Source organism: Parasteatoda tepidariorum, chromosome 7 (genome assembly GCF_982258835.1).
Source record: "Parasteatoda tepidariorum strain Cologne lab strain chromosome 7, Ptep-v5.0, whole genome shotgun sequence".
Classification (NCBI taxonomy): Eukaryota; Metazoa; Arthropoda; class Arachnida; order Araneae; family Theridiidae; genus Parasteatoda; species Parasteatoda tepidariorum.
Window position 1 is genome coordinate 104,506,783 of NC_141761.1, and position 26,594 is coordinate 104,533,376.

General features: G+C 28.7%; 2 protein-coding genes across 5 annotated transcripts in view; one reads left to right on the forward strand and one right to left on the reverse strand.

The window, feature by feature from the left end:
• LOC107447287 (CDK5 regulatory subunit-associated protein 3) overlaps positions 1 to 17,458 on the forward strand; it is a 29,975-nt gene extending 12,517 nt beyond the window's left edge. Inside the window, exons 4-14 of the mRNA XM_087168420.1 lie at positions 1,484 to 1,633; positions 1,768 to 1,856; positions 3,922 to 4,011; positions 4,632 to 4,768; positions 7,446 to 7,611; positions 10,034 to 10,123; positions 10,836 to 10,956; positions 11,430 to 11,515; positions 13,056 to 13,264; positions 14,303 to 14,474; positions 17,184 to 17,458. Of these exons, the coding sequence (XP_087024546.1) occupies positions 1,484 to 1,633; positions 1,768 to 1,856; positions 3,922 to 4,011; positions 4,632 to 4,768; positions 7,446 to 7,611; positions 10,034 to 10,123; positions 10,836 to 10,956; positions 11,430 to 11,515; positions 13,056 to 13,264; positions 14,303 to 14,474; positions 17,184 to 17,273 (1,400 nt within the window). The 3' untranslated portion in view covers positions 17,274 to 17,458. The remainder of the gene's footprint in view (positions 1 to 1,483; positions 1,634 to 1,767; positions 1,857 to 3,921; positions 4,012 to 4,631; positions 4,769 to 7,445; positions 7,612 to 10,033; positions 10,124 to 10,835; positions 10,957 to 11,429; positions 11,516 to 13,055; positions 13,265 to 14,302; positions 14,475 to 17,183) is intronic.
• A 2,015-nt stretch (positions 17,459 to 19,473) lies between these two features.
• LOC107445826 (protein singed) overlaps positions 19,474 to 26,594 on the reverse strand; it is a 73,930-nt gene continuing 66,809 nt past the window's right edge. For 3 of the 4 annotated variants that reach the window (XM_043048950.3, XM_043048951.3, XM_087168425.1), the window contains exons 5-6: positions 25,476 to 25,777; positions 20,329 to 20,964 (exon numbers count right to left, since the gene is read on the reverse strand). In XM_043048950.3, the coding sequence (XP_042904884.1) occupies positions 20,759 to 20,964; positions 25,476 to 25,777 (508 nt within the window). In that variant the 3' untranslated portion in view covers positions 20,329 to 20,758. Of the gene's footprint in view, positions 20,965 to 25,475; positions 25,778 to 26,594 lie in introns of all 4 variants that reach the window. The other variant, XM_043048949.3, reaches the window with a different exon arrangement.

Genomic DNA, 26,594 nt, shown 5'->3' on the forward strand with positions numbered 1-26,594 from the left:
ATGAGAAATATTATCCTCTAACAGTTTACAATAATGAAAGATTACTGTATTTCATCTAAGTTTAGAACTGATCAGCAGTCAGAAAAACTAAATTATTTTTGTAGTTTACTACAACTAAAACGACTTAGTTACTAATTTAGTTAACTAGAACTATTTTTTTCAAATGTAGTTACTACTAACTATTTTGGAATTATAGTTTAATTACTTCACTACTTTAATGAGACGAACTTTTCTGAGAACTTAATTTACACCTATATGCTTAAAATTGTTTTGAATAAGAAATTGCCCTACATTAAATATAAGGGAATAATTGATAAACATTTATTCATGTTTTCATGAGCCAGTTTGTTAACCTTCAATTTTTTATACCTATTTTGACAGCGAATTTTTAATTTAAGAAATGTGAAATTATCAAATACTTGCAATTTTTTAATTGTTTAATTCTCTCTTGTTTCCTCTAAAAAATAAGTACATCAAAAATATGTTCCCTTCCTTTGAAACAACGTCAATGTTTCCTGAGTGTGCATTCGCATGTGAGAGTGTGACTGAAGTGATTATTTATTTTTCATAATGGCTAGCTTAAATATTAGTTGTACATGATTCTAACTATGTCTAATTAGTTAACATGATTCTAACTAATTTCCGTTAACCCTCATCTGCAGCCACAAAGTCATTTTACATTGCATCCATTGACAACCCCGTGCCCACAAAATTTGAAAAATTAGTTGCATTAGAACCGTATTTCTTTTCTAAACTGATGCTACAAACACTACCTGGAATCGCTACAAACTATTTTTTTGTATCACACTACTCACTACACTACCATGGGACATAGCGTTTTGAAAAAGTGCTTAAAGGTGCTTATTTTATTGGGTGTTTTTAAAAAGTGTTTAATTTTCCCTTTTCGTCAATCATTTTACATGTTTGTTGAAATACTTGCACATGTGGGTCTACTGAGCTGGGTTCAGTGAGATTCTTGCGCTCTCGTGTGCAACTCTGCTGCATTTTGCATAGTATTCTCAAATTCAGGCTTCATTTTCCTTCCTTTGCAATTGAACCAAAAAATCTTTCGATCTTTTTATGGTGGCTAATGTAATCAAGAAAAGAGTTCTTTGTCAGAAACTAGTTATTTTATCATGATCATGTAAAGTCTTTGAAAATTATTTGGCATTTGTTAATGTATATAGTGTTTAAAAAGTACTTAAAATGTGCTTATTTTTTGTTGAAAAATTTGGCTACCCACCTTGACTACTTTTTGAAAAAAAGTAACACATTTCACTACAAACTACAAAAAAATAGCAACTGCAGTAGTTTCACTGCTAGTAGTGAGCTACTTTCGACCATTGGAACTGATATTTCCTTTTTATACGAATTTTAAGTGAATAATTTCCATTTGTATATTGTGACTACAGTTAATGTTCATTCTTTATTTGTGTATATAATATTTTAGTTTTTTTAAATATTAACTTCATACTTCTTGCAGATATAAATTATTTTCATTGCCAACGTATTGTGGAATTATTGAAAGAAACCGAATCATCCACGAAAAATATTTTTGGTCAGTACTCATCTCAACGGATGAAAGATTGGCTGGAAATCGTAAAGCTATATGAGAAAGACGATATATATTTAGGTAATTTTGCATACATTTTATATATTTGATTGTAATGACATATCCTTTTTTTATTTTGATATTTAAGAAAAGAAATAAAAAATCACTGTAAACTGAAATAATTTTAATGTTAATTGATGAAATTTTAATTCCAGCTGAAGCTGCTCAATTATTAGTTCGCAATATCATATATGAGTTACCTTCTCTGAAAAAGCAGTCTCTTAAATGTAAACAAATGCAAGAAGTAAGTAATAGGGTGGATTTTTTATAAATTGATTTTGATCTATGTTATCATTAAATTTTAAGCATTAAATATTGCATCAATACTTTCTAAAAGTTTTCAGTTACATATTCAGTCTGTCAGACTGAAAGCTATAGTATTTTCTTGAGAAATGACCATCCCACATAGATTGTCATTTCACCCACACACTTGCAGGTTGTTCTAAGAAATTGATATTGCTGAATTGCATTTTTACAGGTGAAGACGTGCATAGCTAAAAATTTTCTTAAATTTCACTGGTGAATACTTTAGTTTTCTTTCCTCTGGTGGACCTAATGACGCAATTTAAACTTATTGTTTTTTTGTAATGTAAAATGACAATTCAATTCTTTTTTTGGATATAATCATTTTTTCATTTCAATTATTTTTCATTTAAATCATTTTTTTAGAATACTTTTGTAAAGCATGTGTAAATAAGAAATCAAAACAGCTACCTATTACCGAGTATTATATTAGTTATCATCTCTAATTTGTGTAATAAATCAGTTTATTCCTATTAGTTAGTTACTTTGCTGTAATTTTTTATTTGCTTCCACTGAATTAAAAAAATAGAGCTCCGAAAGTAAGTACACTTTTTGAGTTTTGTTTAAACAATTTTTTTTTTACCTTTATAACTTATATTTTATTTTTTAAAGTAACTGGTAGCATTTATTATGAGCTTTATAGAAGTTATTAATTTGATATAAAGCGCAAAATAAAAAAAAATTTGAAATGAAAAATATATTAATTTATATATACATGGATAATAGAAAATGTCTGTATTGTGCAATTTTGATCAAAAAATTTATGGACTGATAACATGAACAAATTTTCTGTTACCCTTCGAGCTGACTTTAAACAAGGTTTGACTGTATTTATTTAAAAAGTAAAAATTTATTTATCAAAAAATCAAGATTTATTCAAAATTCATGTCACATAAAAATGAGAAACCACTGCTATAAAATGAAGAAAAAATTATGACAAGGTTATTGTGACAAAAGAAGAATTTATTTTCTAGCTTCTAAATGTTTGGAAAATTTAAAAATTCATTGTAGTACTATTTCTCTGCATTGTTATGGTAATTTTATGTTAGTAGGCAGATCCCTATATAAGGTAATAAACTACTTTAAAAGAAGTTTAATGCTCTTTTTATACACTAAATACAAATTGCATATAAAAAAAAGTACAAAATATACAACATTCTTAATGGAAAGCTGTTTTTTATTATGCAATTATAAACTTTAAAATTTATAACAAATATCTGAACTGTAGAATTTCTTATTCTTAATTAAAACAATGAAAACAAAAATATCGTTCAAATGATAAAATTCACCTTTATTGACAACTCAAGAAGCATTTTATGGGATCTGTCTGGTCCCATATCTCAAAAATAAACTCACCAACTTAATGCACAATAAAATTAAAAAAAGAATTCTAAAAAAATCATCAAACAGCAGTGGTCACCATAGCAATGCATGCAATGACGAGTGCACATTGTTTATTGTTACTCTTCTTTTTATTTATGTCCTAAGCTAATTTTAAAATTCAGCTCATAGCAAAATTTTTCAGCATGTTGCACTGCATCAGACTAATAAGGAGAGTCTTCAACCTATTCGAAACTGCTTTATTGTTTAGGCTTATTACAATCAGCCTACATGCCTTTAGACTTATTAGAAAATGTGTAAATAACTCAGACTGAATTAGCTTTGGCTTATTGCAAAAAAAAAACAAGAAGGCTATTTACAATGAGCCTGCACTACTTTAATAGCAAAATGCCTGATATGAATCAGGCTAATTAAGTGGTGGTAGGTATATTTTATAATTAACCTAAATGTATCAGAGCTAACTACAATTAGCCTAAAAAGTGTTAGATTTATTAGAAAATACAGGGAACGCTTCCAATTAGATTGTAACCTTAAAAAATGAGGGCGTATGTTCACAATAAGTTATTCAATTGTCATGCATCATTTATGTCCTATAAATTTATTTATTTTTATCTATGATACAACATATTCATAGATTTAATTGTTCATTTATTCATTTTTTTAAGGAATGTATTAAGAAAGAAGGTGATTATGCCAAGAATGAACATGCAATGAGAGAAAACTATATTACTTCTTGTAAGCAACTGGGCATTGAAGTAAGATTATTTATGATGTCAATCTTCAGTGTTTTTAAATAGTCTTTTCAGTTCTCTAAAATACTTTTAAGAGAACTGAAATAGAAGTTTTTACGAAATTTGTATGGGGTCTCAAAGCTCTTAATTCTCTAAAAAAAAAATTTAAAAATTGTAGCTTTTATAAAAAAAAAAAATTTTTTTGTACCTATTGTTTTTTAGATTCTTAAAATGGCTCTTATGTTTGGCATCTTGCAGAGGAATCATCTGACATTGTAAAATAAGATTAAAATTCTTAAAAGTTTGCTTTTTTTCCCCTCTCGATTTAAATACGATCCTTATTTTTGGAACATGTAATTAAGATGCCCCCTTTTTTCGTCTTGCTTAGAAAACTTCTGAAAACTGATTTTACTATTTTTAAGGCAAATACCTCAATTGTACAATAAATTCTGCATTAAAAATCCTTTCACGAGTTATTAATATTTCAGATATCATAAATATCAACCTTACTTTTTTGTATCATTGAGTTTAATTATATTTCTCTATTTTTATTAAGTAGGATTTCTTCTCTCATCATTTTTTTTTTAAATTTTATTTTAAGAAATATATATATATTTTAATGTCTCTTTGCATTTTGTTTGAAGGGTAAAAATGTGAAAAAAGAGGTGCTATCATTGGTTGATGAGTTACCTACTACTCTCAATACTATAGCTGCTTCAGCAAAAGAACTTGCTTCCTGCCGTGATTACTACTTCTCTTTTCTTAGTTTCACTCTAAAAGAGTAGGTATAGCTTTTTAAATGATGCTAGTTTTATCCAAAGTTCATTAAAAAATAGTTAATTATTGAAATCAAAACATGGCATATTCATTTTATTTAACACTTTTTGGCAGATATTACGCCACTAACCCTTTTATATATATTTTTTCTGGTGCTCTAAATACAAGTAAAAAAATATTTTGATATTATTTAATTGTAAGAAACAGTCTAATACTTACTAAAAAAATCTGTTAGATTATTAGAATTATATTTCTATTAAAATAAAAAATTCAAAAGAAAGTATTTAAAAGAAAAAAAATTTTCATTCATGTTTAAAAATATATTAACAATTTATTTTGCTAATTAAAATAATATCAGTGATGAATAACTGATTCTTTTAGATCTAAATAAGTGCAAATTTGAAAAATTATTGTTTGGAATTAAATTATTAAAATGCTAAATATAATATTTTTCCATTATTTTACCAAAAAATCTATACAAAATAATGAAAAAAGCATGAAAAATATGTTTAATAAAAATTCTACGTCAAAGGGAGTCATGCTAATTTTGTATTTTGACTTGCAAAATTACTTACTTTAAACAGACAATATACCTGTATACCTTTATAATACCTTCTATACCTGTACAATTCAAAATTTTTTGACTAATTTAATGAAATAATAAAAAATAATAAATATTTTCTAAAATTTATTTTTTGCATGGGATAAACGAATGTTATAATGGTGTGGAAAATTTTTTCAGTTCGCGTAATAAGCTCTCCAGATATAGCAAAAAGCGAGAAAAAAAAAGTAAAATTATCATTAAGGGGTCCAAACCTTAGACCACTCTCTTGACCAAACTACTGTGATCATATTTCGCCTATCCTCTATATGTTGATTGTCAGAAATCTGAGTTTGTCGAAAAAAAGGTATGTTTATTTAGAGAAAGTACGTTTTTGTGTCCGATTTCGTGTCTTATAATATCATTTGCACTAATTAATTAGCATATTAAGGGTCACCCCCTCGAACCATTAAAATTGAGTCCTAGAACATGAAGATCCAATCATTAAATTGAAGATTATTAAGGGGCATCCATTTTTTTTATTTTACGCACTGTAAAGCTCTGCTTATCACCTTCAGATAACTCATTTTACTTGTCATGAAGTTATTGTGACTGAGATAGCAGGAGTGCAACAGGCAAATCTTGAATTCACAAAACGGGCAAGTGTCGGCAGTTTAGTAGATGAATGTTTAATTATCTAGGGATAATGTGAAATATACACTGACTAATGGTGGAACCAACAGCTCAGTTTCTGTTCAAAATATAAAACTGATGCAAATTCTTCCTGTCTAAATTTTATTTTGCATTTATATCTTTCACTTAAAGAGAAACCAACAAGTAAATTAAATTATTAAATTTAAACAGGCTTTTTCTAATTTAAGTAGTTAATGTAATTTAAAATTAATCATCTCCTTCTAAGAATTTTATTATTAATGCTATGACTTGATTGAATTTGCTTTTGACTTTTTTACTATCATATCAGCCACATTGCCACAATCATGTCGTTAGTCTCAAAATTGTTGAGCCTTAACCTCCATGACCCCTTGGCCCACAACAGGCTGTTGCAGGAATGCCTTGCTTACTAATTAATATTCAATGTATTGCTTATAAGTCAATATTAATGTCTTGAACATGTTATTGCTTGTTTGTTAAATCCCATAGTGGACTGATCATTAAGACTGGGTTTCCAGTAGATCACCAAGGTGAAACATCACGGGTTGTGATCAGTGTGTGGCTTAAAAATTAAGTTTTATTTTTTAAAAGCTTAAAAATTATTTTTTAAGCTTTTTTAAAAAGTATTGTCATTAAGATAGAATGGTCACTTAGGTCCATAATGACGTTTTAGTTGATGTCACACTAGCGATAGGATCAAATTATATTGTCCATTAAAATTTCATGACAAGGTGGGTTTTAGCTGAGCATACAAGACTTTGCGAAAAGAAACCTTATAATTACCTAGATTTGAGATTTTCACCTTGAGACTAGCTTTAGTGAATGATTTTTTCGCTCTTGAAAATCCTAAGTCAATCTTGATTTAAGGTTTATGGAAGGTTGTTTTCCAAGGTTTTGGATTAGGGTAATGTGCATGAAATGGAGCAGATTGTCACAGATTTCGTTTTGAGGTTCGAAGGTTTACACTTAAACCACATTACAAACCTTTTTAGTTTTACAGTAAAAGGTTTATGCTGAGTGAAAATAAACCTTATTTTGCTATCTGGGTGGGTGGGTGTCCACTTTGATCAGCCTGGAAAGAGACCAAGGGTGTGCGGTATTGGTCCTCGTTAAACTTTTCTACCATAAAGTGCTAGACATAACGTGCAGTTCGTTGGGCTTTCCCTCTGCAGAAGATAGAAATTGTCATGCCATGTCTTCTGATCATTCTGAGGGATGTTTCCCAGACTGACGTCAATAGCTCATTAAGCAGCTCCTGTAGTTGTAGTCTACTAAACTACTGCTGCTTATTTATTAATTGTTTTAACATTAACTAATAAGAAACATTTGTGAGAAATAAACAATTTTTTTGTATCTTGAAAGTTGTTTTTATCATGAATTGTCCATATCAGTTTTTGTTTAACATTTAGATATCTTCATTCTATAGATATTTCTTTCAATTAAATTAATGAAATAACTATTAATTTAGAATTAAAGATGAAGCTTGTTTACCTTTACTGAGGCACATAATTGAGAAAGGTAATACTACCACATTTGAATGGAGAACTGGAGAGGCACCTGATGTTGTGGAGGTAACAACTCCAGCATTTCCTTTGGACGTTGATTGTACAGGTTCCGATACACCCGATGATCAGGTACGTTGATTATTCTTTAGCTGTTTTAAAACCTGACAGGAATTGGAAAAACTGGATATTGAGTTGGCCAGAGATTGAAAGTAGCATACTACTTGTAGTAAAATCACTGTAGTTGCTATTTTTTTCAATTCTTTCTATTAGTTCACATTCTCCTTATATCTTGTCCTTATATCCTTTAATTCTATGAAGAACATTATGTGGTAGCACGTGTGATCCACGTCACCAAATTTATAATTTTATAGTTATCTGATACCACATGCCTTTTTCTCTTTTCAATTCCTACTATTAGTTCACACTCTCCCTATATATATTTATATACCTTGTTCACATTTTCAATCATCCATTCAAGATCAAATTCTTTTTTTTTTTTATCTTGTAGTGGATGACACTTGATGTTAATACAGTTTTTCAAATATTAATTCATTAGTTAAATTAAATTAATTAATTTTAGTTTTATACAGGAGAAAAAATTATTTAATAAAAAGTAACTAAAATAAAATTTTTCTTTGTTGACCTTAGTAGGAATTGACTTATGTTATTATTTCAAAGTTTTTAGTGTAGTGTGTTATTTTTTCAAAAAAGTAGTGAGATATACAAAAAAAACAGTAGTTTGTAGTGATTCATGGCTACTACTTTAAATGTTAGTTTGGAAAAGAAGCACGGTTAAAACGCAATAAATTTTTCTAATTTGATGATTATAAATCTTCGCAGGTTCGTCAATGGATGCAATAAAAATTACCCTTTGGCTGCAGCTGAGGGTTAGCAGAAATTATGTATTTAAAATAGCATGCAATTAATATTTAAACTAGCCAATAAATAGATGAAAAATAGATAATTAATCGCTCTGGTCACACTTTCAATGCAAATGCACACTCATGAAACATTGATGTTATTTGAAAGGAAGTGAAATAAAAGACCATTAAACAGTTAAAAAATGGCATGTAATTTGCATACAAAAATGAAAGTTTTGTCCTCAAAGATGCACTTCGTTCTAGCAGTCCAGTTGAGTTTGATGAAGAGTGATTATGCTAACTTTCGTGTGAAAATTAGCTTCAAACTACAGAGAAAGTGCATGAAAAAATTAACTTTAAACCTTTAAAAAATTATAGGAACTTAGCTGCCAACTCAATCTCATGATATGAATGGTAAATCTTATTTTGTATTGAATATTTTTCAGGATTATTTTTATAAAAAACCAACCATTCGTAGTACTATTGTCAATTGAGTAAGCAACTTTTTATGAAATCAGCTTTTAAGTTTAGAATAATCACAACACCTGTAGCATATCAGCTTCTCATCTCAAGGAGTTTAAATAAATACTATTTTCACAATCCTTTTTTCACCAAGTAACTTTTCTCTCTTTTTTTTTTATTTCTCTTCTAATTTTTATTTTTATGTCAGACATAATTTTTAGCATCATTTGATTAATTTGGTGCATTATCATAAGTTTTTTTTTAGCTTTGATTTTGATGTAGCAGCATCTAGTTTTTGTACTATTAAACTATCCATTTAATTCAATCTGAAAGACCTTTTAATGGTAAAAGTGAGCAGTTGCCTCCATATTTCTTCTTGCTGTCGTGTTTTTGTTTGTATTGTTTATTTTTATTCTTGTTCACCAGGCATTGGAAATAAAACAATTGACTAGTTAAAGCAAAATTACTATAAATTTTCTGCTTAATGTAGTAATATTTTATTAATTTTTTCAAAATCTTCTTTCTTTGGTTCCTCCTTATTTTAATTCCTACCGACTACTCATCTTTGTATAATATGTTGTTAAGTCATTGTATTTTTTTAAATAAATTAAATTCTTAATTTTTTAGTGCCTCTTTTGCTTCATTTTTACATGATAAAAATATAAAACTTTGTAAAAAATAATAAAATTTTAGTTTTGTTGATGAATATACTAAATGCTAATTATTTGACAATTTCCTTTTAGATTAATACATATTTTATTTCTCCAAATAAAAATCAATAAAATTAAATTGACCAATTTGAAATAAAAGTTTAAAAAAATAACTCTTAATTCTCTTTTCATTTTAACCCCCTATGAGTGGAGCCCATGGGCAAAATTAAACTGAAATTTCTCTGCTCTGTCTGCTTCCTCATTTAGTAATAAAGAGAAAATCTATTACTTGATGCAGAAAGCTGGCAGTTGGAAAAAAAGGCTGGACCTCTTAAGCATTAATTCTGAATTTTGCCAGCTTTCTGCGTTAAGCAATAGATTTTCCGTTTGTTATTAAGTGAGGAAGTAGACATAGCTGATTTCAGTTTAATTTTGCCCATGGTAATATCACTTTCTTCTCCATGATTTGTTGCTTTTGTATTCATTGAATGTAGTCAAGTGGGTATTTTTGTACCTATTTAATTCATTTTTCTTCTTTATTTACAACATACTGATGTGAATTATTTTGTTTCTTTATAGATAGATTTTGGGGATCTCGGTGGACATTCTGAATCAGGTGATGATAGAAGCTCCATTTCTCCTAATGGGGATTTTGTGCATGTTGATAGAGTAAGTCTTAGATAGAGTAAGAGTTTTTCATTAAGGGAAGGGGAAAAAAGGATACTTTTCAGTTAAAAATTTAATTGTTTGTTGGAAATAAAAATTGTTGGTTTGATTGTTGGAAAAAAATTTACACCAATCAAAATGCAAGCAAATTATAAGAGAATTTTTAGATTTACATTGTGTAGAAATTCTCCGATAATTTGTTTACGTTTTGATATTTTAAAAGTATTTTTTAACCGTTTGAACCATCATGGTTTGCTCTAAGTTCATCAGAACTTACTCTTCTCTAAATTTTAATATACAAATGGAAATAAAACAGAATTAGCATTAAAAAGTTTATCCAATGGTATAGTATCCTCCTAAATAAGTATCAAAATTTGCGGCCTATATAATGGTATGCTATGAAAATGTTTTTCAAATTTGATAAGGTAAATATAGTTATTAGGATACATTTTTTTTAATTGAATATTTAATAAAGTCTTTTATAGGAGCCAAATGTTTATTATTTAAATCATCTTTATTTATAATTCTCCTGACAAATGATGGCATGCACTTCTAAAAAACATAGAAAGGAAACAAAAATATGATAAAATTGCAAACAAAATATAATATGTATTCGAAAATTGGAATGTGAAAAATGTGACAGAAAACTTTTTTTATGTAAATTATTATTCATCTTTTTTTTCTGTTTTCATGATTATTTTTTTATATACATTAGGATGAATGCAAACCTGAAAATGGAGAACAAATAGATTTTGGAGACTCTGAAATCAACTGGGATATATCAGTGGTGGACACTACTGAAATAAGTTTTATTCAAACTCCTAGTGAAAGTGAAGGTAAATTAAGTAATTCAAATTGTATTTTTAAAATGATAATTTGAATATTATTTTAATTTATTGAATTTTGTTTTCTTTGAATTTTAGGGATAAATTCATTCTAACTCAACTGACTGAAAGCTAAAATTGTCTGCACAAAGTTTGACTTATACCACAAACTTACTCATTCAAAATTCAATTTTTAAAAAAAATTTGCAGCTTTTTAAATTTAAAGCTTATTTGTAGTGCATTCACTATGTTTAATTTTTGCCAAAGCCATGGCTGTTTGAAATTTTTATACAAAATTTACTATGTAATTGTTTAAAATACTAATAATAGCAAAATAATGCTCTGTTCTTTAAAATGAAGAAAAACAACCAAGAGCCAGAATAAATAAAAAATTCGGAAATATTTTACTTCTTGTAGAGAATGAGGTTTCCCTTGCAATATTGTTTCGCATATTTGAAATCTAATTGAGAATAATTTTATTGCAGGTAGCAAAGTTGCCAGAGGTACTGACGCATTATCAGTTCTAGAAAATGAATCCACTCGAAATTCATTTTACAATGACTTGATAGAGGTACAATTTTCATTTCATGTAATTTAAGCTGTCATTTTTCTACTGGAAAGAAGGCGTGCCAACATGAGTGGCTAGAGCATACATTTTTCTATAAATAATCATTTTTTGAGCTTAGAAAAATTTTTAGGGTTTTAGTAATATTATATATATATATATATATATATATATATATATATATATATATATATATATATATATATATAGATAGATAGATAGATAGATAGATAGATCACAACATTGACAAAAAGGATAAAAAAAGAGGAAAACAAAGAAAATTAATAAGTTTTATTTACTACGCTTAAGCTGCAATTATATAGAACTCATAGCATAAGTTAAAAATATAGCAAAAACATGGAAAGTAATAAAGGTTAATGAAAAGAGAAGAAGAAAAATTATTCAAATAAAATATTTTTTTAAAAAATATTTTTTAAAAATTGAAAAAAATATATATTAAAACAAGGGAAACAAAGAAATGAAAAGACTCCTTTTTGCGGATATAATCGCTTGAGCTGATGAAAAGATTATATCTTTTCTTTTTTTTTCTTCGGCTTTTTAGTATATAATTTTCTTAACTTTTTTTTTAATATTTTAATTTTTCTTCTTTTTTCATTAATCTTTATTTTTCTCCATGTTTTTTCGGCATTTTTTACTTATACATACATATATATATATATATATTAGATATGGCAGTTAAAATTTTATGTTTTTAAAATATGTATAAAGTTTTTTGAATGCTTGTACTGAAAAACAAATATTCACCTCTTACTACACACTCAATTAAAATACTCTAATTAAATTTACACTTGCACAGAAAAAATTAAATATTTGGCATAACACAGATAAAATTTAAATACTGTTCAATTAATAAGTCGTAGACTAAACAAAAAAAAAAAGCTTGCATTTTAGTGACATTTAGAAGAAATGATAATTTTATGACAGCAAATACATTAATGCAAGCAGACATATCTATGAAGCACAAACACATGTTTTTCTGGAAAAATATGGGAGGTGAGTTTAAAAAAATTCATGATTTGCAACTATTGTGACCAAAAAGTGCTTTTAAAAATGTTTTGTAATCTGTGCACTGTTTATGTAACAGGCAGATCTAAAATGTCTGGCACACCTACTCCTGGGTTGATTTGTTCTGCTAAATATCACCAAGAGAAACACAAAGCTAGCTTAAACCATTATTCTTCTTAAAATAAAATGATTTTTAACCCTAATGCTTGAAAGATTGTGAATAAAGAACAATCTTGTGAGAGTTAAATGATAAACCTACTTACTGCTAACTCTAGCCTGCACTAATAGGGCATGATCTTTACTGATCTTAATATGTTGCTCTTCTAAAGATATTTTAGCTATTTATTATTGAAACAATATTTGTTTCTTCGAATTTTTTTGGCACACACTGCAGTTCATTTTAAGCATTGCTGCCCTATTGATCTTTTTTCTCGCTCTTCATGTCATTGTTCAACTTTAAATGAATGGATTAAGATTTTGTAAGATGAAATTTAAAAATAAAAAAAAACTCTATTTTCAGTTGGAATCATTTTTGGAGCAAAGAGTGCGTGAAATTGAGTCCTATAGTGGTGATGTGTTAGCATCAAATTTGTTTCAAAATGCCCCTCCTTTGTTACAAATGCAGTCAGTTGATGCCATCAAAGATATGCTAAATTCTGTAAAAGCTATCTCTTCTCAGCTTATGACTACAAAATTAAAGCATCTCTATCTCATAAAAAGCTCACCTAGGTAGGTAATAAGTTTGATTATTATAATCACTTTTAAATTACATACGGTCCGTAGCGTTTTTAAGAGGCCCTTAAAGGTGCTTTTTTTCATTTGGTGTTTTTGAAAAGTGCTTAATTTTCCTTTTTAGATTTTCGCCCAGTATTATGCAAAATTTTCACCTTGTTTTATTCAACGTTTTCACAATTCATTCAACCACAATCTATTTTGGTGTCCCGTCGGTCGTTAGCATATAAAAGCACCAATCATTTTACATGTTTGATAAAATACTTACGAGTCCGCGTGTGCGTCTACTGAGCTAGGTACGGTGAGATTCTTGCACTCTCATGTGCAACTCCACTGCATTTTGCAAGATATTCTCAATTTTAGGCTTCATTTCCACCCTCTGAAATCCAGCCAAAAAATCTTTCGATCTTTTTATGTTAGCTAATATAATCAAGAAGAGAGTTCTTTGTCAGAAACTAGTTATTTTATCATGATCATGATAAAAATTTGATAACACGTCCTGTTAAAAAGTTGAAAATCTTTTCATAGCCAAGGATCTGTTTAGAAATAAACCATTTTACTGTAAATTTTTAAAAACTCAGCATTCTGTTATTCAGTGTTTAATTTATACATTTTCACTGGAGGAAGAAAAATAAAGTCAAAAAGTAGCCCGTGCAATTGTTTTTCTTTTTGTAGCTTCAAACAGTACACTAGACTTTCATTTAACCAGTACAAGATTATTTGGGCTCATCAAAAAAGGAAACAAAAATCGACATATAAGTATTAACATAAAGTCATGGTTTAGTGGTTTAACCAATTGAAAGTTACTGGAATTCCTGTGTAACATCATTGTATTAAAATTTTTGTTTATTGTCATCTTTTTGTATAATTTAAACTATAAGTGTCCTATTGGCGTAATAGTTTGATGTTTTCTATTATTTTTATTGAAAACTTTTAATCTGGAATAATTGGACCATCTTGGTTGATAGAGAACCTGCTGTATTATTATTTATTTTTTGGTATTTATTTTAAACATAGTTTACCCTCTTTTCCTAGGTATGTTGATAGATTGGTAGATACTTTAAAGAGCAAGCTTGAGACGGCTGAAAAAATGGTTGAAAATCAGAAGGTTGTGAAAGCTAAATATCACGAAGCCGTTAATGAACAGGCATCTATCGAACCAAAAATAGATCTTATTGTTGAGAAAACCAAAGTGCTTCTGTCTCAAGTGAGTTTGTTATCGCTTTTTTGTATCTTAACCCTCTGATCATCAGTTTTTTCTGAACCGTTTTTTTTATGTTATTGAATAAGAAAATAGTGCGTAGGAGGAAAATTTCGGAACAATTTTACCCAGGGCTAGCACTTGGAGGGTTAAGTATTTTGTTATTGTTAAGTATTGTTTATTTATTTTTTTAAATTTTATATGTGAGGAATTATATAGGAGGATCTCAATGTGCAATTTTAAATTAGGTTTATAGATGCAAAAAAGGGTTTGTAAGAGCTTTCAAACATTAACATAATGAAAAAATTCACAGAAAAATCTGTTTAGCATTGAAAGGGCGGAACTAAAGTCATAAGCAAATTTAAACATTTAGGGAAAATATTTTAAAAAAATAACAAAACATTAACAATAAAATTAATTTTAGCAGATAGAGCTTCTTACATGCAGTTGCATGAAAAATAAAAATAAACTATCTTATGAATAAATGTAAATATATATTTACGATTAGATGAGGTAGGTCTTAATGGGGAGAAGACATTGTTCCTGTTTGCTTTCGTAGAGAATGTCAGTAAATATAGGCTCTTTTTGAAAAATAAAATTTCTTGTGACAAATGGCTGGCTGCCACAAGAATATTCTAGTTAAGAAAAGCTCTTTAGTCAAATTCATACCTATGAAATACTGAAATAATATATGAATGATGAGATTTTATTAAATCAGGACTTTCACTACATATTTGATACACTACAATCCAATCCACTACATATTTGATCCACTGAAATCCAATCCCCTACGTATTTGAATTTTATTCATTTGATGCCGCTTTCTATCTTAATTTTAACTGAGAAATTATTCTAAAATTAAAGTATTAAAACTGAATCGTTAAAAAGCCTTGTCAGCTGTTAATTTTTACCTATATGATCAATCATGGAATTGCCTTTGTTATGTAAATGCTGGTCATTTTGAGTTTTGAAGGTGTTTTTTCCTGTTCTTATTTATTATACTGTTTCATTTTGTCACTCAATATTGCTTGTGATTGACACTTTTATGCCATTAAACTCTACATTCAAACTTACTGATTCATCTTTTAATGCTTAAGTTGAAATTTACGTACCATGTTTGATAAAATGTATTGTAATAGCTTTATTATGATTTAAAGAAGGAGTATTGGATTTACCTGTTTAATGAGTAAATTTAAAGTTTTCTGCTAAAGATAGATAGGAGTTTGCTCTCTGAGGAATATTAATTTTAGTGATGAAAAACATTTTACTAAAAACTAAGGCTTTTAATTAATTAATTTTTTAGTTTTATAATCTAACAAAATGTCTAACATGAAAAGTTTAGCGCTATATATATTTTTTAATCTTTCTCTGTGCTTCTTTTTTTTTTGTTCTTATTTAACTTACTGATTCTATAATTCTAAATGACTATTTTTGATTAAAATGATTATTTTATTTTTTCTCAAAAGCATTCATTGTGGAAACAAAACTGATTAGAACAGCAAAACACAGTTAAATAAATAAACTTAAATATTTAACACATTTGCGCAAAACCTGTAATGGAAAGAGAAAAAAACTTTATTGTAGAATAAATAAAATCTCCCTTGACAATAGCCAGAGATATATTGTAGTTTTGATGCTGTTTACGAACATTAATGAAATAAATAAAGTCCTCAACAATGTAAGCATAGAAAAATTTATTCTCTGCCATTGCTTTGATATTTCACAGCAATCTGTGTATACTTTTAATCAATTTTTATTTGAATTTCTTACTACTGTTTTTTTTCTTTACTTTTTATTTATGTTTCATTTCATGAAAATTTTGAAATTACTTTCTACCCTCTTTGCCTTCAAAGCTGTATTTTGAAACTATTTAGCAAAAAAAAAAAAAAAAAAAAATTGAAACATTGTTTGAGGGTCCTAAAATCGAAATATAACTTTCATTTTAAATACAATATTATTGAGAAGACTTGTCTGGGCTTTCAATTAGATGAATGTCAAATAGTTTCGATAAATATTTAAAAAAATATTAACTGTTCCAAACAGTTGCCAATTTTGAAAGATTTTTTTTTATCCTGATCCAAATTACTAAAATCGATTAATTATTTTCAATCTTTTAATATTTTTATGATAGACAATGTGATTGAATAATTTCTCAAGTGTTAGGAAATTTTATCACAAACAGCTTTTACTTGAAAGAAAAGAAAACTTTAAACGATTTTAAATTTTTGCCTCATTTTCAATTTCAGAATTATTAAGTAAAATGATGCAAAAATTTAAAATTAAAGATCATTTATGATCTTCTACTTTATTTTTTGATATTGTTGTTGATTCGATGGTAATGTATTGTTATCATTGTTAATGATGTTATTGTTAACTTTTTTTTTTCAAATGATCTTTAATTTTATTTTATCTAATAATTTCTCAAATATTAGAAATTTAGACCACAAAGAGCTTTTACTCTAAAAAGAACTCTAAATGATCTTTAGTTTTAACTTTCTGCATCTTTTTCATTATCAGAATTAATAATAGTAGTTAAAATTTGAGAAAACTCAATTGTTATAAATAACTGTTGCATTTTTTGTAACATGTTAAGTCAGTTGTAAAAATAGCATATTCATCATCAGAGCAAAAGAAAATATTTAATATGACGACACTACACTAAAGACAGCTTGAGCTCAAATTTTTACCCTAAAACTTTTTATTCTGTTTCATTAGGTTGAAAAGGACATATCTAAAAGATACAAAAATCGACTTGTGAATATCATGGGAGGAATGAGCGCTCTACAACAGATATCAGCACACTAACTCTACATTGACATGACATTATACAATTAAACTGTTTCTATCAATTGTAAATACAAGTAACTTTTTTTTTAATTGATATAAATAAACTCCTGTTTACGAAATTTAAGGAAATACAATGCATTTGGTTTATATTTATGTAGCTCAAGTATATCTGTTGCCGAAATAAAAATATTTTATCTACTTAATGTATATCTTATTTTTTAATTTCAAATCTAATTGAGTTTCACACACATCTAATTCTAATTATTGACTTACTAACAATGATGCTATTTTTAAATTATTATAGTTTTGTTTAAAAATATGCGATTTTTCTTACTCTATTTGAAATTTTTTTTTATCATAATGAACATAAAAAAACAACACAAAGTTTGAAGAATTAGATTTTTATTTAATGAACTCTTAACTCAATGCAATTCTTTAATAGAAATATTGTTAGGTTTTTTTTATGTGCTATAATTTAACTCATTTACCCTGCATAACTTTTGCTATTTTTATGTAAATTTTCTTCTTATTAAATATTTAATAAATAGCATAGTGGCGATATGCTAAAATTGGCATAACATATTGCCCATAATTTAAAAATTAAATTAATAATTTACTTAATCCTCTTTTCAATAAATGTAATCATATTCAAGTGTGAATAAAATTCTATAAATAGATAATCTTTCTAAAACTGTCGAAAACAAATACACGAAACTCTAGAACTGTTAAAAATGGTTGCTGCAGATTAGATTTTGTAAAATAGTCCTTATTAACTCCCTACCAATAATTTTCTAATTTTGACAAGATACAAGTTTAGAGATGGTGTAAAAAGAAAAATAGTGTATAAGAAGTATTTCAATAAGTAGTAAAATAAGTAATTCTTTTAAGTAGAATAAGGCACATTTTTGCACTATAATTTAAAATTCTGCTTTAGTGATGTAATCCATAAAGACAATTCAAGCTTACTAAGACAGATAAAGAAATTTCAAGAAAAATGTTAATAAAAATAAATAAACTTACATGTATTGAAATAAAATATTTTCCCTTTCGAAGGAAAATATGTAGATACTGTGTTAAACTGTAGTATCTGCTGCCATGCTAGAAGGTTTCTGCTACTAACATGACCTTTTTATGATTTTTCGCAGGCAAGAGGTGTACTAGTGAGGATTTGAACATTATTGACACTCTCTGCTAGACTTATTTCAAATATAAATTATCTTCAATTATAAAATCTTTCCATAAATACAAATTACTTTTTATTTCAACAATACTCAGTCTACAATTACTTTTTTCTTATTCAGATAACCCGCAGTGGACTGATCGTAAAGACACGGTTCCTAGTAGACCACCCAAGTCCAACCTCACTGACTGCGGTCAGTAAGCAGGTGGGTGACCACTTAGATCAGCCTGCGTAGAGGTTGAGGTTGCGTGGTATCAGTCCTCGTTAAACTGTTCTACCTGTAAAGTGCTCGACTTCGCGTGCGGGTCGTCAGGCTACTAAAGCAGGGGAGTCATCCCCTCTGCAGAGGATCAAAAATACTATGATGTGTCTTTGGATCATTAAGGTTGTTTCCCTGACTGTTGCCAATAGCCCATTGTGCAGCACTAGTGTGACGTAAATAGAAGTACCTACCTTCTTATCCAGATAAAAAAATTATCAACATATTCAAAATTTTGAAGTCATCTTATGAATTTTTTTATATTTATTTTATCAAATTTTCAGCAACTAATCAATATGGAAAAGAAACATAGATGCATGGTATGTTAATGGCTCTTTTTAAAATTTGATACTACTTTAAACCTCAACTTAACAAATAATTTGCCTTTTGATCTTTATAGGTAATTGTCTTCATCTATTTAATTCCCACTGCAAAACTTTGAATTACAGATAGCTTCAACAAAAATTTATTTCTTAGTCAAAATATGACTTGTTAAATTTCTATATGCAAACAATATAATTATTTTCTCCATAGTCGACAAATGGCATTTTCAGTTATGTGTTACACAATTGTTAAACCCTATGGTGTGCACTACTTCCTTGAAAAATTTATCACAACATTTTTGAGACACCCTGTATTCATTTGCTCTAAAATGTTAAGTAACATGTTTTTCCACTTAACTTTTAAATAATTCAAATCTGTTGACTTTAATCCTTTTGTGCACAAACTTTTGAATTTATCATTCAAGTCAAAATTTAGGCAAAGACATTAAAGAAACATTTATAATAGAAACATCATTTATTTGAGTGCGGTACATAAAATACAAAAATATAATACAGTAAATCACAATAAGTATAAAGTCAGTATTACTACATGGATATATAAATGAAAATATATTTGCACAATTTAATGAAGCAGTAACACATAACAATATTTTAAAATATATCTTTAGAAAACCCCTTATTCCTCTATTCCTAAAGTAAATGAAATCGCTAAGACATAATTTTTACAGGAACTAAATAATTCAATTTCCTTTATTGCAGAAAAAAAAATACAATTACATGACAAGTAATCACTCACTAACATGAAATATTGCTCAGCAATTCAATATAAAAATGTAAATATATATATATGTATAAGTGTGATTATATAAATGTATACTAAAGCAAAAAAAAAAAAAGATTTATAAAAGTAATTATACAATCAAATACTTATTGTATAAAGATGTACAAAAATATCACAAATACTTGCTTTATTTGTAGAAACATTGGAGAAAAATGCAATTTTGAAAACATTTTTATCAATTCATTTCTTTATTTTAATCACCTACTAAGTTTTCTAATTTCATCTTACTATCATCAAATAAGTTTCTCAATTGATACATTTGTCTAGTTAAGCAACTAATAATGTACAAAAACTACAAATTTGGTTGTATTTTATGTAGCTCTTAAAAATTCAAAGCCAAGAAAAATATTTTCTGATAGTTTTTTTTTATTTATTCAATAGTGGTTAAAAAACTATCTATTAATATAAATAGGTATTTTTTTATTTATTTATTTTTTGTCCAACAGACAAATCTGTATTTTAAAAGTGTCTATCAGTATGAATATAAGTTTTTTTATCCAGTAGATAGATTTTTGGTTCCGAAAATCTCCCGATGTGAGTATAAAATTTTTCATACAATGGATAGTTTTATGCAAAATTCATGCAATTCATGAAAAATCTTATTGATTTGAGTAAAATTTTTACATTGATTTTTTCTTTTCGCAAATTGAGAGATAATTTGCTAATATCAAACTCATATCAAAAGCTTCATTCAAAATAATTAGTTTAAAAGTGACGTAATGTATGGAACCTTTTAATGATTTTTTTTTAAAAAATCACTTCATATTTCAATATGTTTATAAAAAAGAATTGTTAAGTACATATAATAAGCGAAATAATAAATTTCTAAAACAGCAGCATCTACAGGAAGACCATGAAATAAGTTCTTTTTTCCACTAGAATGAAATGAAATGGATTCACAATATAAAGTTTGTTCTATAAAATTCGTTCATTAATTTATTAATATTCCCAGAACGTTGCTGTATCGAATGTAGCACCATTTACTTTGAAGGTACCGTTTTTCTCAGCCATCACATAGCTTCCGTGAGACGTTTTTATGCAGAGCTTGGATGGTTCTCGAAGCTCGATGAAGAAACCATGCCTGACGTCAGAATCCACTGTTATGGTTCCATCTTCACATACATTCCAATATTTACCATTTGAACCTAAAAATATAAATTATGCAGTTCATATAAAATAATATTACTTGTGTTTGGCATGATTATTGGCGATCAAAATGAACTCTCTACCTATGGCAAAACTTAACTATTAGCGTGTGGAGAGTCATAGAAGGAAGTATGCTAGTTTTCAAATAGATTTAAAACTTTTAACCATATGAAACTGAAGAATACATTGAACATGGTTCCAAAAGAAAGCGCCGTGGAAATTTTAAAAAAAATTTGTAATTAAATATGAAAAATATTAAGAAAAGAAATTACCCATTACATTCCTATACAACTGAAAATAAGAGGAGAGGGAAGGACCAAAGGCATGGAACCGGTCTTCTCCCCAGATGGCGTATTCGAGCTTGCTATCGCCTATTGCTAAATATAGGCGATCGAAATCGACTGCAGGTGGCGTAGAGCGGAACTCTCTACCCATGGCAACACTTTACTATTACAGTGTAGAGAGTCGTAGGAGAAGGAAAAATGTTAGTTTCTGAATTGATTTTCAAATAGATTAAAAACTTTTAAGTCAGGAAACCATATAGAACTGAAAACTACATTGAACATGGTTTCAATAGAAAGCGTCGTGGAAATTTTAAGAAAAAATTTTGTGACAATTAAATACGGAAAATATTAACTCCTTCCCTTCTCGCTCCCGTGAAAATGACGGGGTGAATTTTCACTCGCTATTTCTCGCTCCCGTGATATTGACGGGCTGGAGTGTTCAGTAGTAATGCTCCAATAAGAATAAAACTAATTCATTTCTTTTGTCCGGAAAACATTTTATTTCTCATTTTACACACCATATAGCAGTGCCAGGATATTTTTAAGGTAATTATAAATAATTAGTTTATTTTAAACTAGATACTAGCACTAATCAAATACGTGTATTTGGCAAAATAGACACTTTTATGACCGTTTTCTTGAAAATTAACCGATCGTTACGGGGTTTAGAGAGAGGAAAATATTGTAGTGCATTCCTATACAACTGAATAGAGGGGGAAGGGTCAAACCATGGAAACATGGAACCGGCCTTCTCCCCTGATGGCGTATTCGAGCTTGCTATCGTGAATAGTCGGTAAATATCGATCTATTGCGATACTTTTCAAATTTACGTTATTTTTACACTAATCAATATTTTTCTTAACCAATTGAGGGCCGTGGTAGTCCAGTGGTTAGAGAATCATACTCCGGTTTGAAGGGGCTGGGGTTCGATCTTCGACTTCGCTATGACCCTCTGAGTGCATGCAATATACGATCTCGTAAAATCTGTGGAATCGGGAGCCAATCACTGAGCAGTACCAAGGATACAGGGATCGAGAGAAAATTTCATTCCCCTTCAGATTTATGTCTAAATTGAAGAAGCGACCTCACAAATTGTGATGGCATGTCTTCGGATCATCTTTAGGGATGTTTCCCATACCGTCGCCAGTAGCCTATTATGCAGCTCTAGTGCCACGTAAACAAAGTACCTACCTTAACTAAATGAAATTAATTGTCGCTTTTGGTATCAGCTTGGTCACTCTCACAATTATCTTATACAGCATATTAACTTCAATGGTAGCCGAGCCAAATACACAGCACAAATTTATTTAAATATTTAGATCCTAAAACCTTTGGTTAATATATTATTTAGTTTTATACAATATATGAACCAAATTTGTTTCACTGTCTAGCTGTTACCTGCGCGGAGGTACTTTTATTTAAATTTTAACAATTTTCAAAAGATATCCGCGATTATGTCAAAGTTCTTTATAAATTTTATTTGTGTAATAACTTAAAAATCTGTCCCGCAGTTAATTTTATATTTCTATTAAATTTCGCAATCCACTTTAAGTATGAAATCGAGACATTTCGGCATGGTGGGCAGCATAAGTATTAAAATTGTGTCCATCTCTATCGTGAGATAAGATAGAAAACTCATCCGATTGCTTCATTACATGCTGTACTACTTTTTCACGCACCACTCCATATATATATATATATATATATATATATATATATATATATATATATATATATATATATATATATATATATATATATATATATATATATATATATATATATATATATATATATACAAGATAAAATCCGTTACCAGTAATTGGTATGGCAGTATGCGGCACAATAAATAGCACAGTTTATATTTAAAATTCTTATTCATTTTTGAAACGTTCCAAAAACAAATCTAAATAGTTATTTCGTAAGTTTTTATTTCTTTATAAATACAAATTTATTCTAAACAAATACCCAAAGTATAACTATTGTATAACTCTATTTAGATTATTAAATAGGACAACCATACAAAATGAACAGTAACTATAGTTTTGCCAACAGATAGAGAAACATCCAAGTTTAGAGTGCCACATAAGAGAAATCTTTTATATATAGAAGTTATTTTGTTCTAAATGAATACCAATGAAATCTAAAAGTACAAATCACGCAATCCATATGAAATAGTTTTGTGACATAAACAATATCAAACTTTTATTATCGCGATATAATCCAGAAAATATCGATCTATCACGATATTTTTAAACTTCATTATTTTTATTTTTTCTTTAACCAAATTAAATTTATCAACGCTACAGATAATATCATAGTCAATAATATTATATTCGTGTAACATTGTATTCGATATATGAATATTCGTATTATATCGGATTCGATATTTATCGTTGACAGTGAACGTACTTCTATCGCATTCGATAAATGTAGTTATCGATTATACTCATCTTATTATCGTGTTCTATGTTCATCGTTGTCAATAATTATCGTATGTATTTTTGAAATAATACATCCAAATCTGCGTTTTTTTCTTCTTTTTTAAAAAATAAATAAAAGGTGTGTGAGAGAATAAAAATTCAGAAATCCGGAACATTGCATAAACCCATATTTTTTATTTAAAAGAAAAAAGAATGCTACTAACCTTTGAAAAAAAAGTTGAAATACAACTATTTATTTCACTAATCTCTAATTAAACCAGCTTTTAAATTTGTGAGCAACAAACACGCACTAGCTTTGAAAAGATAGAACAATGGAAAAACAGGAAATTCTTCGGAAAAGAACAAAAAAGGTTTCGCAAGAAAAATGGGGAGGGGCCATGAAAGCTGTATGTGGGGAAGATGCGTTCTGTCTTCTCACACTAATAAATAGCAAAAGAAACAAATTCATTCTATTATTCTTTTTCTTTTCATCGTTCTATGTTGAAAACTTTGGAAATCCGGAGATTCATAAAATAACACAAACGCTATTTCGAAATTCTTGATACGTAAATTTTAACACGAAAGAGGAAAAAAGGTCGAGAGACTGTTACAAATTGCTTTGTGTCCTTCAAAAGAATAATATATAAAGTAAAATATTTAGTCTTTAAAGGCAGTTAGTCCTACAAATCCTATGCTTAGAGGCTTGAAAACACTTAATCCTATTTTTCGAAGACTATCGTCATATAAAATAACGTTTTTTTTTACGTATATATATGTTTTATTTTATAATCGTCATTGAACAGCCGACCCAATTTTGGGTTTACGACTACCAATGTTCAACTCCGTAGCCTAGTAATTTTGAACATAATCCAGAAGACAAGGGAACTTCTGGGTGAAGTATTGGGAGAAATTTGCTTTCGTAGAGGACTTTTTTGATGAAGCTAGCACGCTTTGCTAGGAAAACCTCCCACGGTTAGCATGACGGCAAGGGGATTCTAACCTATTATCCGCCTACCACTGTGGATATTTTACGGCAGCACTGTGGTCGGTGCAAATTCTTGCGGAATTCGTATTGACCAGCCATCGCTGGGATTCGAACCCGGTTCACCTCTTTGGAAGGCGAACACTCTATCCCTTAAGCCATCACGGCACAAACGTATATATATTTTATTTTATAACCGTCGTTTAACAACCGACCCAATTTTTGGGTTCACGACTCCTAATGTTCAACTCCGTAGCCTTGTAATTTTGAACCCAATCCAGAAGACAAGGGAACTCTTGGATCAAGTATTGGGAGAAATTTGCCGTCGCGGGGGACTTTTTGGTGTAACTAACCGTCATTTGCGTTACATGGTGAGGAAGACTATGAGAACCACCTACGGTTACCAAATATCCTCAGTGGAAGACGGATCATGGGTTTGAGACCCCTTGCTATCAACCGTGGGAGGTTTTCGTGGTTTTAATCTTCGTGTAAAACAAATGAGAGTTAGTACCTTCAAGAAGTTCCCCACAAAGGCTGATTTCTCCCTATACTTGATCCAAGAGTTCCCTTGTCTTCTGGATGGGGCTCAAAATTACAAGTCTAAGGAGTTGAACATTAATAGTCGTAAACCCGAAATTTGGTCGGCTGTTCAACGAAGGTAATAAAATTAATTGTTTAAAACTAATTATGGTTGAAAAACTAAAATATTTAAATACAGTTGTGCTGTCCATTCGGCTTGGTTACCATTAAAGTTTATATGATGTAATTTTGGAAGGTGGCTAAAACTGGTCGCAAAGATCGGCTTAGTTAATAATATTTACCTTTAAAGAAACACAATCCCTTTTCATCTCTCTCCACTGTTATTGTTTCGTAGGAGGCTTTATTGCATTCTAGCTTAGGATTAGATAGACTCTTGTAGCCGACAAAGCCTTGTTCGCATTTCAGAACCAGGCTTGGTCTGTTGATGAGATAGAAGTAGAACCGGGCTTCGTCTTGATCGCTGCTCTCACCATTGGCGTACAAATGGCCGCTTTTTTTTGCTATGATGCACTTGCCATTGTTTGCCACAAAACTGACGCTGCCGTCATCTTGCCACTCTAGAGAAAAGAGGCTGTTGGCTAACCTAAAAATTAACAGGAAATTTAAAACAATATTCGTAAGCATCTAAACAGCGCACAAAATAATAAAAAAAAAAACAGAACAGCGCATTTATAACTTTTGAAATAATGGTCAGATTTTTACTTACTAAGACGCTATTTTAATGGTTCGAGAGTTAGAAAATTTGAATATCGCATTTCATAAGCGCAGACGATATTTTAAGTAATTAAAGCAGACACAAAAGATATATACTTTCTCTAAAGAAATATGCTTTTTATCGACAAATTTGGAGTTTTAAAACTAATTAATTGTTGCCTCAATCTTGAAAATGTGGTCCAAGCCAGCGGATTACTGACGCTGGTCAATTCTATACATTCTACAATATACATTCTGCTTGGATACATTCTACAATAATATAATATTGTACATATTATATTATTGTAGAATGTATATTAACTATATTCTATAGAAATATGATTTGTAAGCAATATTATACTAAAAAAAAAACTAAATTTTATTAAATTTACTGCACAAAAGTATACTAAATTTTAACAAATAATTTTTACAGATAAACTCAGAGTAAACTCTAAAGTTTCGAATGCTGAATTATTTTTCCTTCAAAATACAAGCAAATTATAGCAAAATTACACAGCGGAGAATTTATATCGTGCAATAATTTGGTTGCATTTCGATATTTTGAAAACCCTTTTTTTTTCAGCTTTTGAAATTTAAATCAAAATTTAAAATTTTAAAATACCATTGGAGGTGAAACAAAATTCACCATGAAAAGTGTCTTCCGTGATGTAGCATCCTCTTAACAGTAGAAAATAACAGTTTAAAGA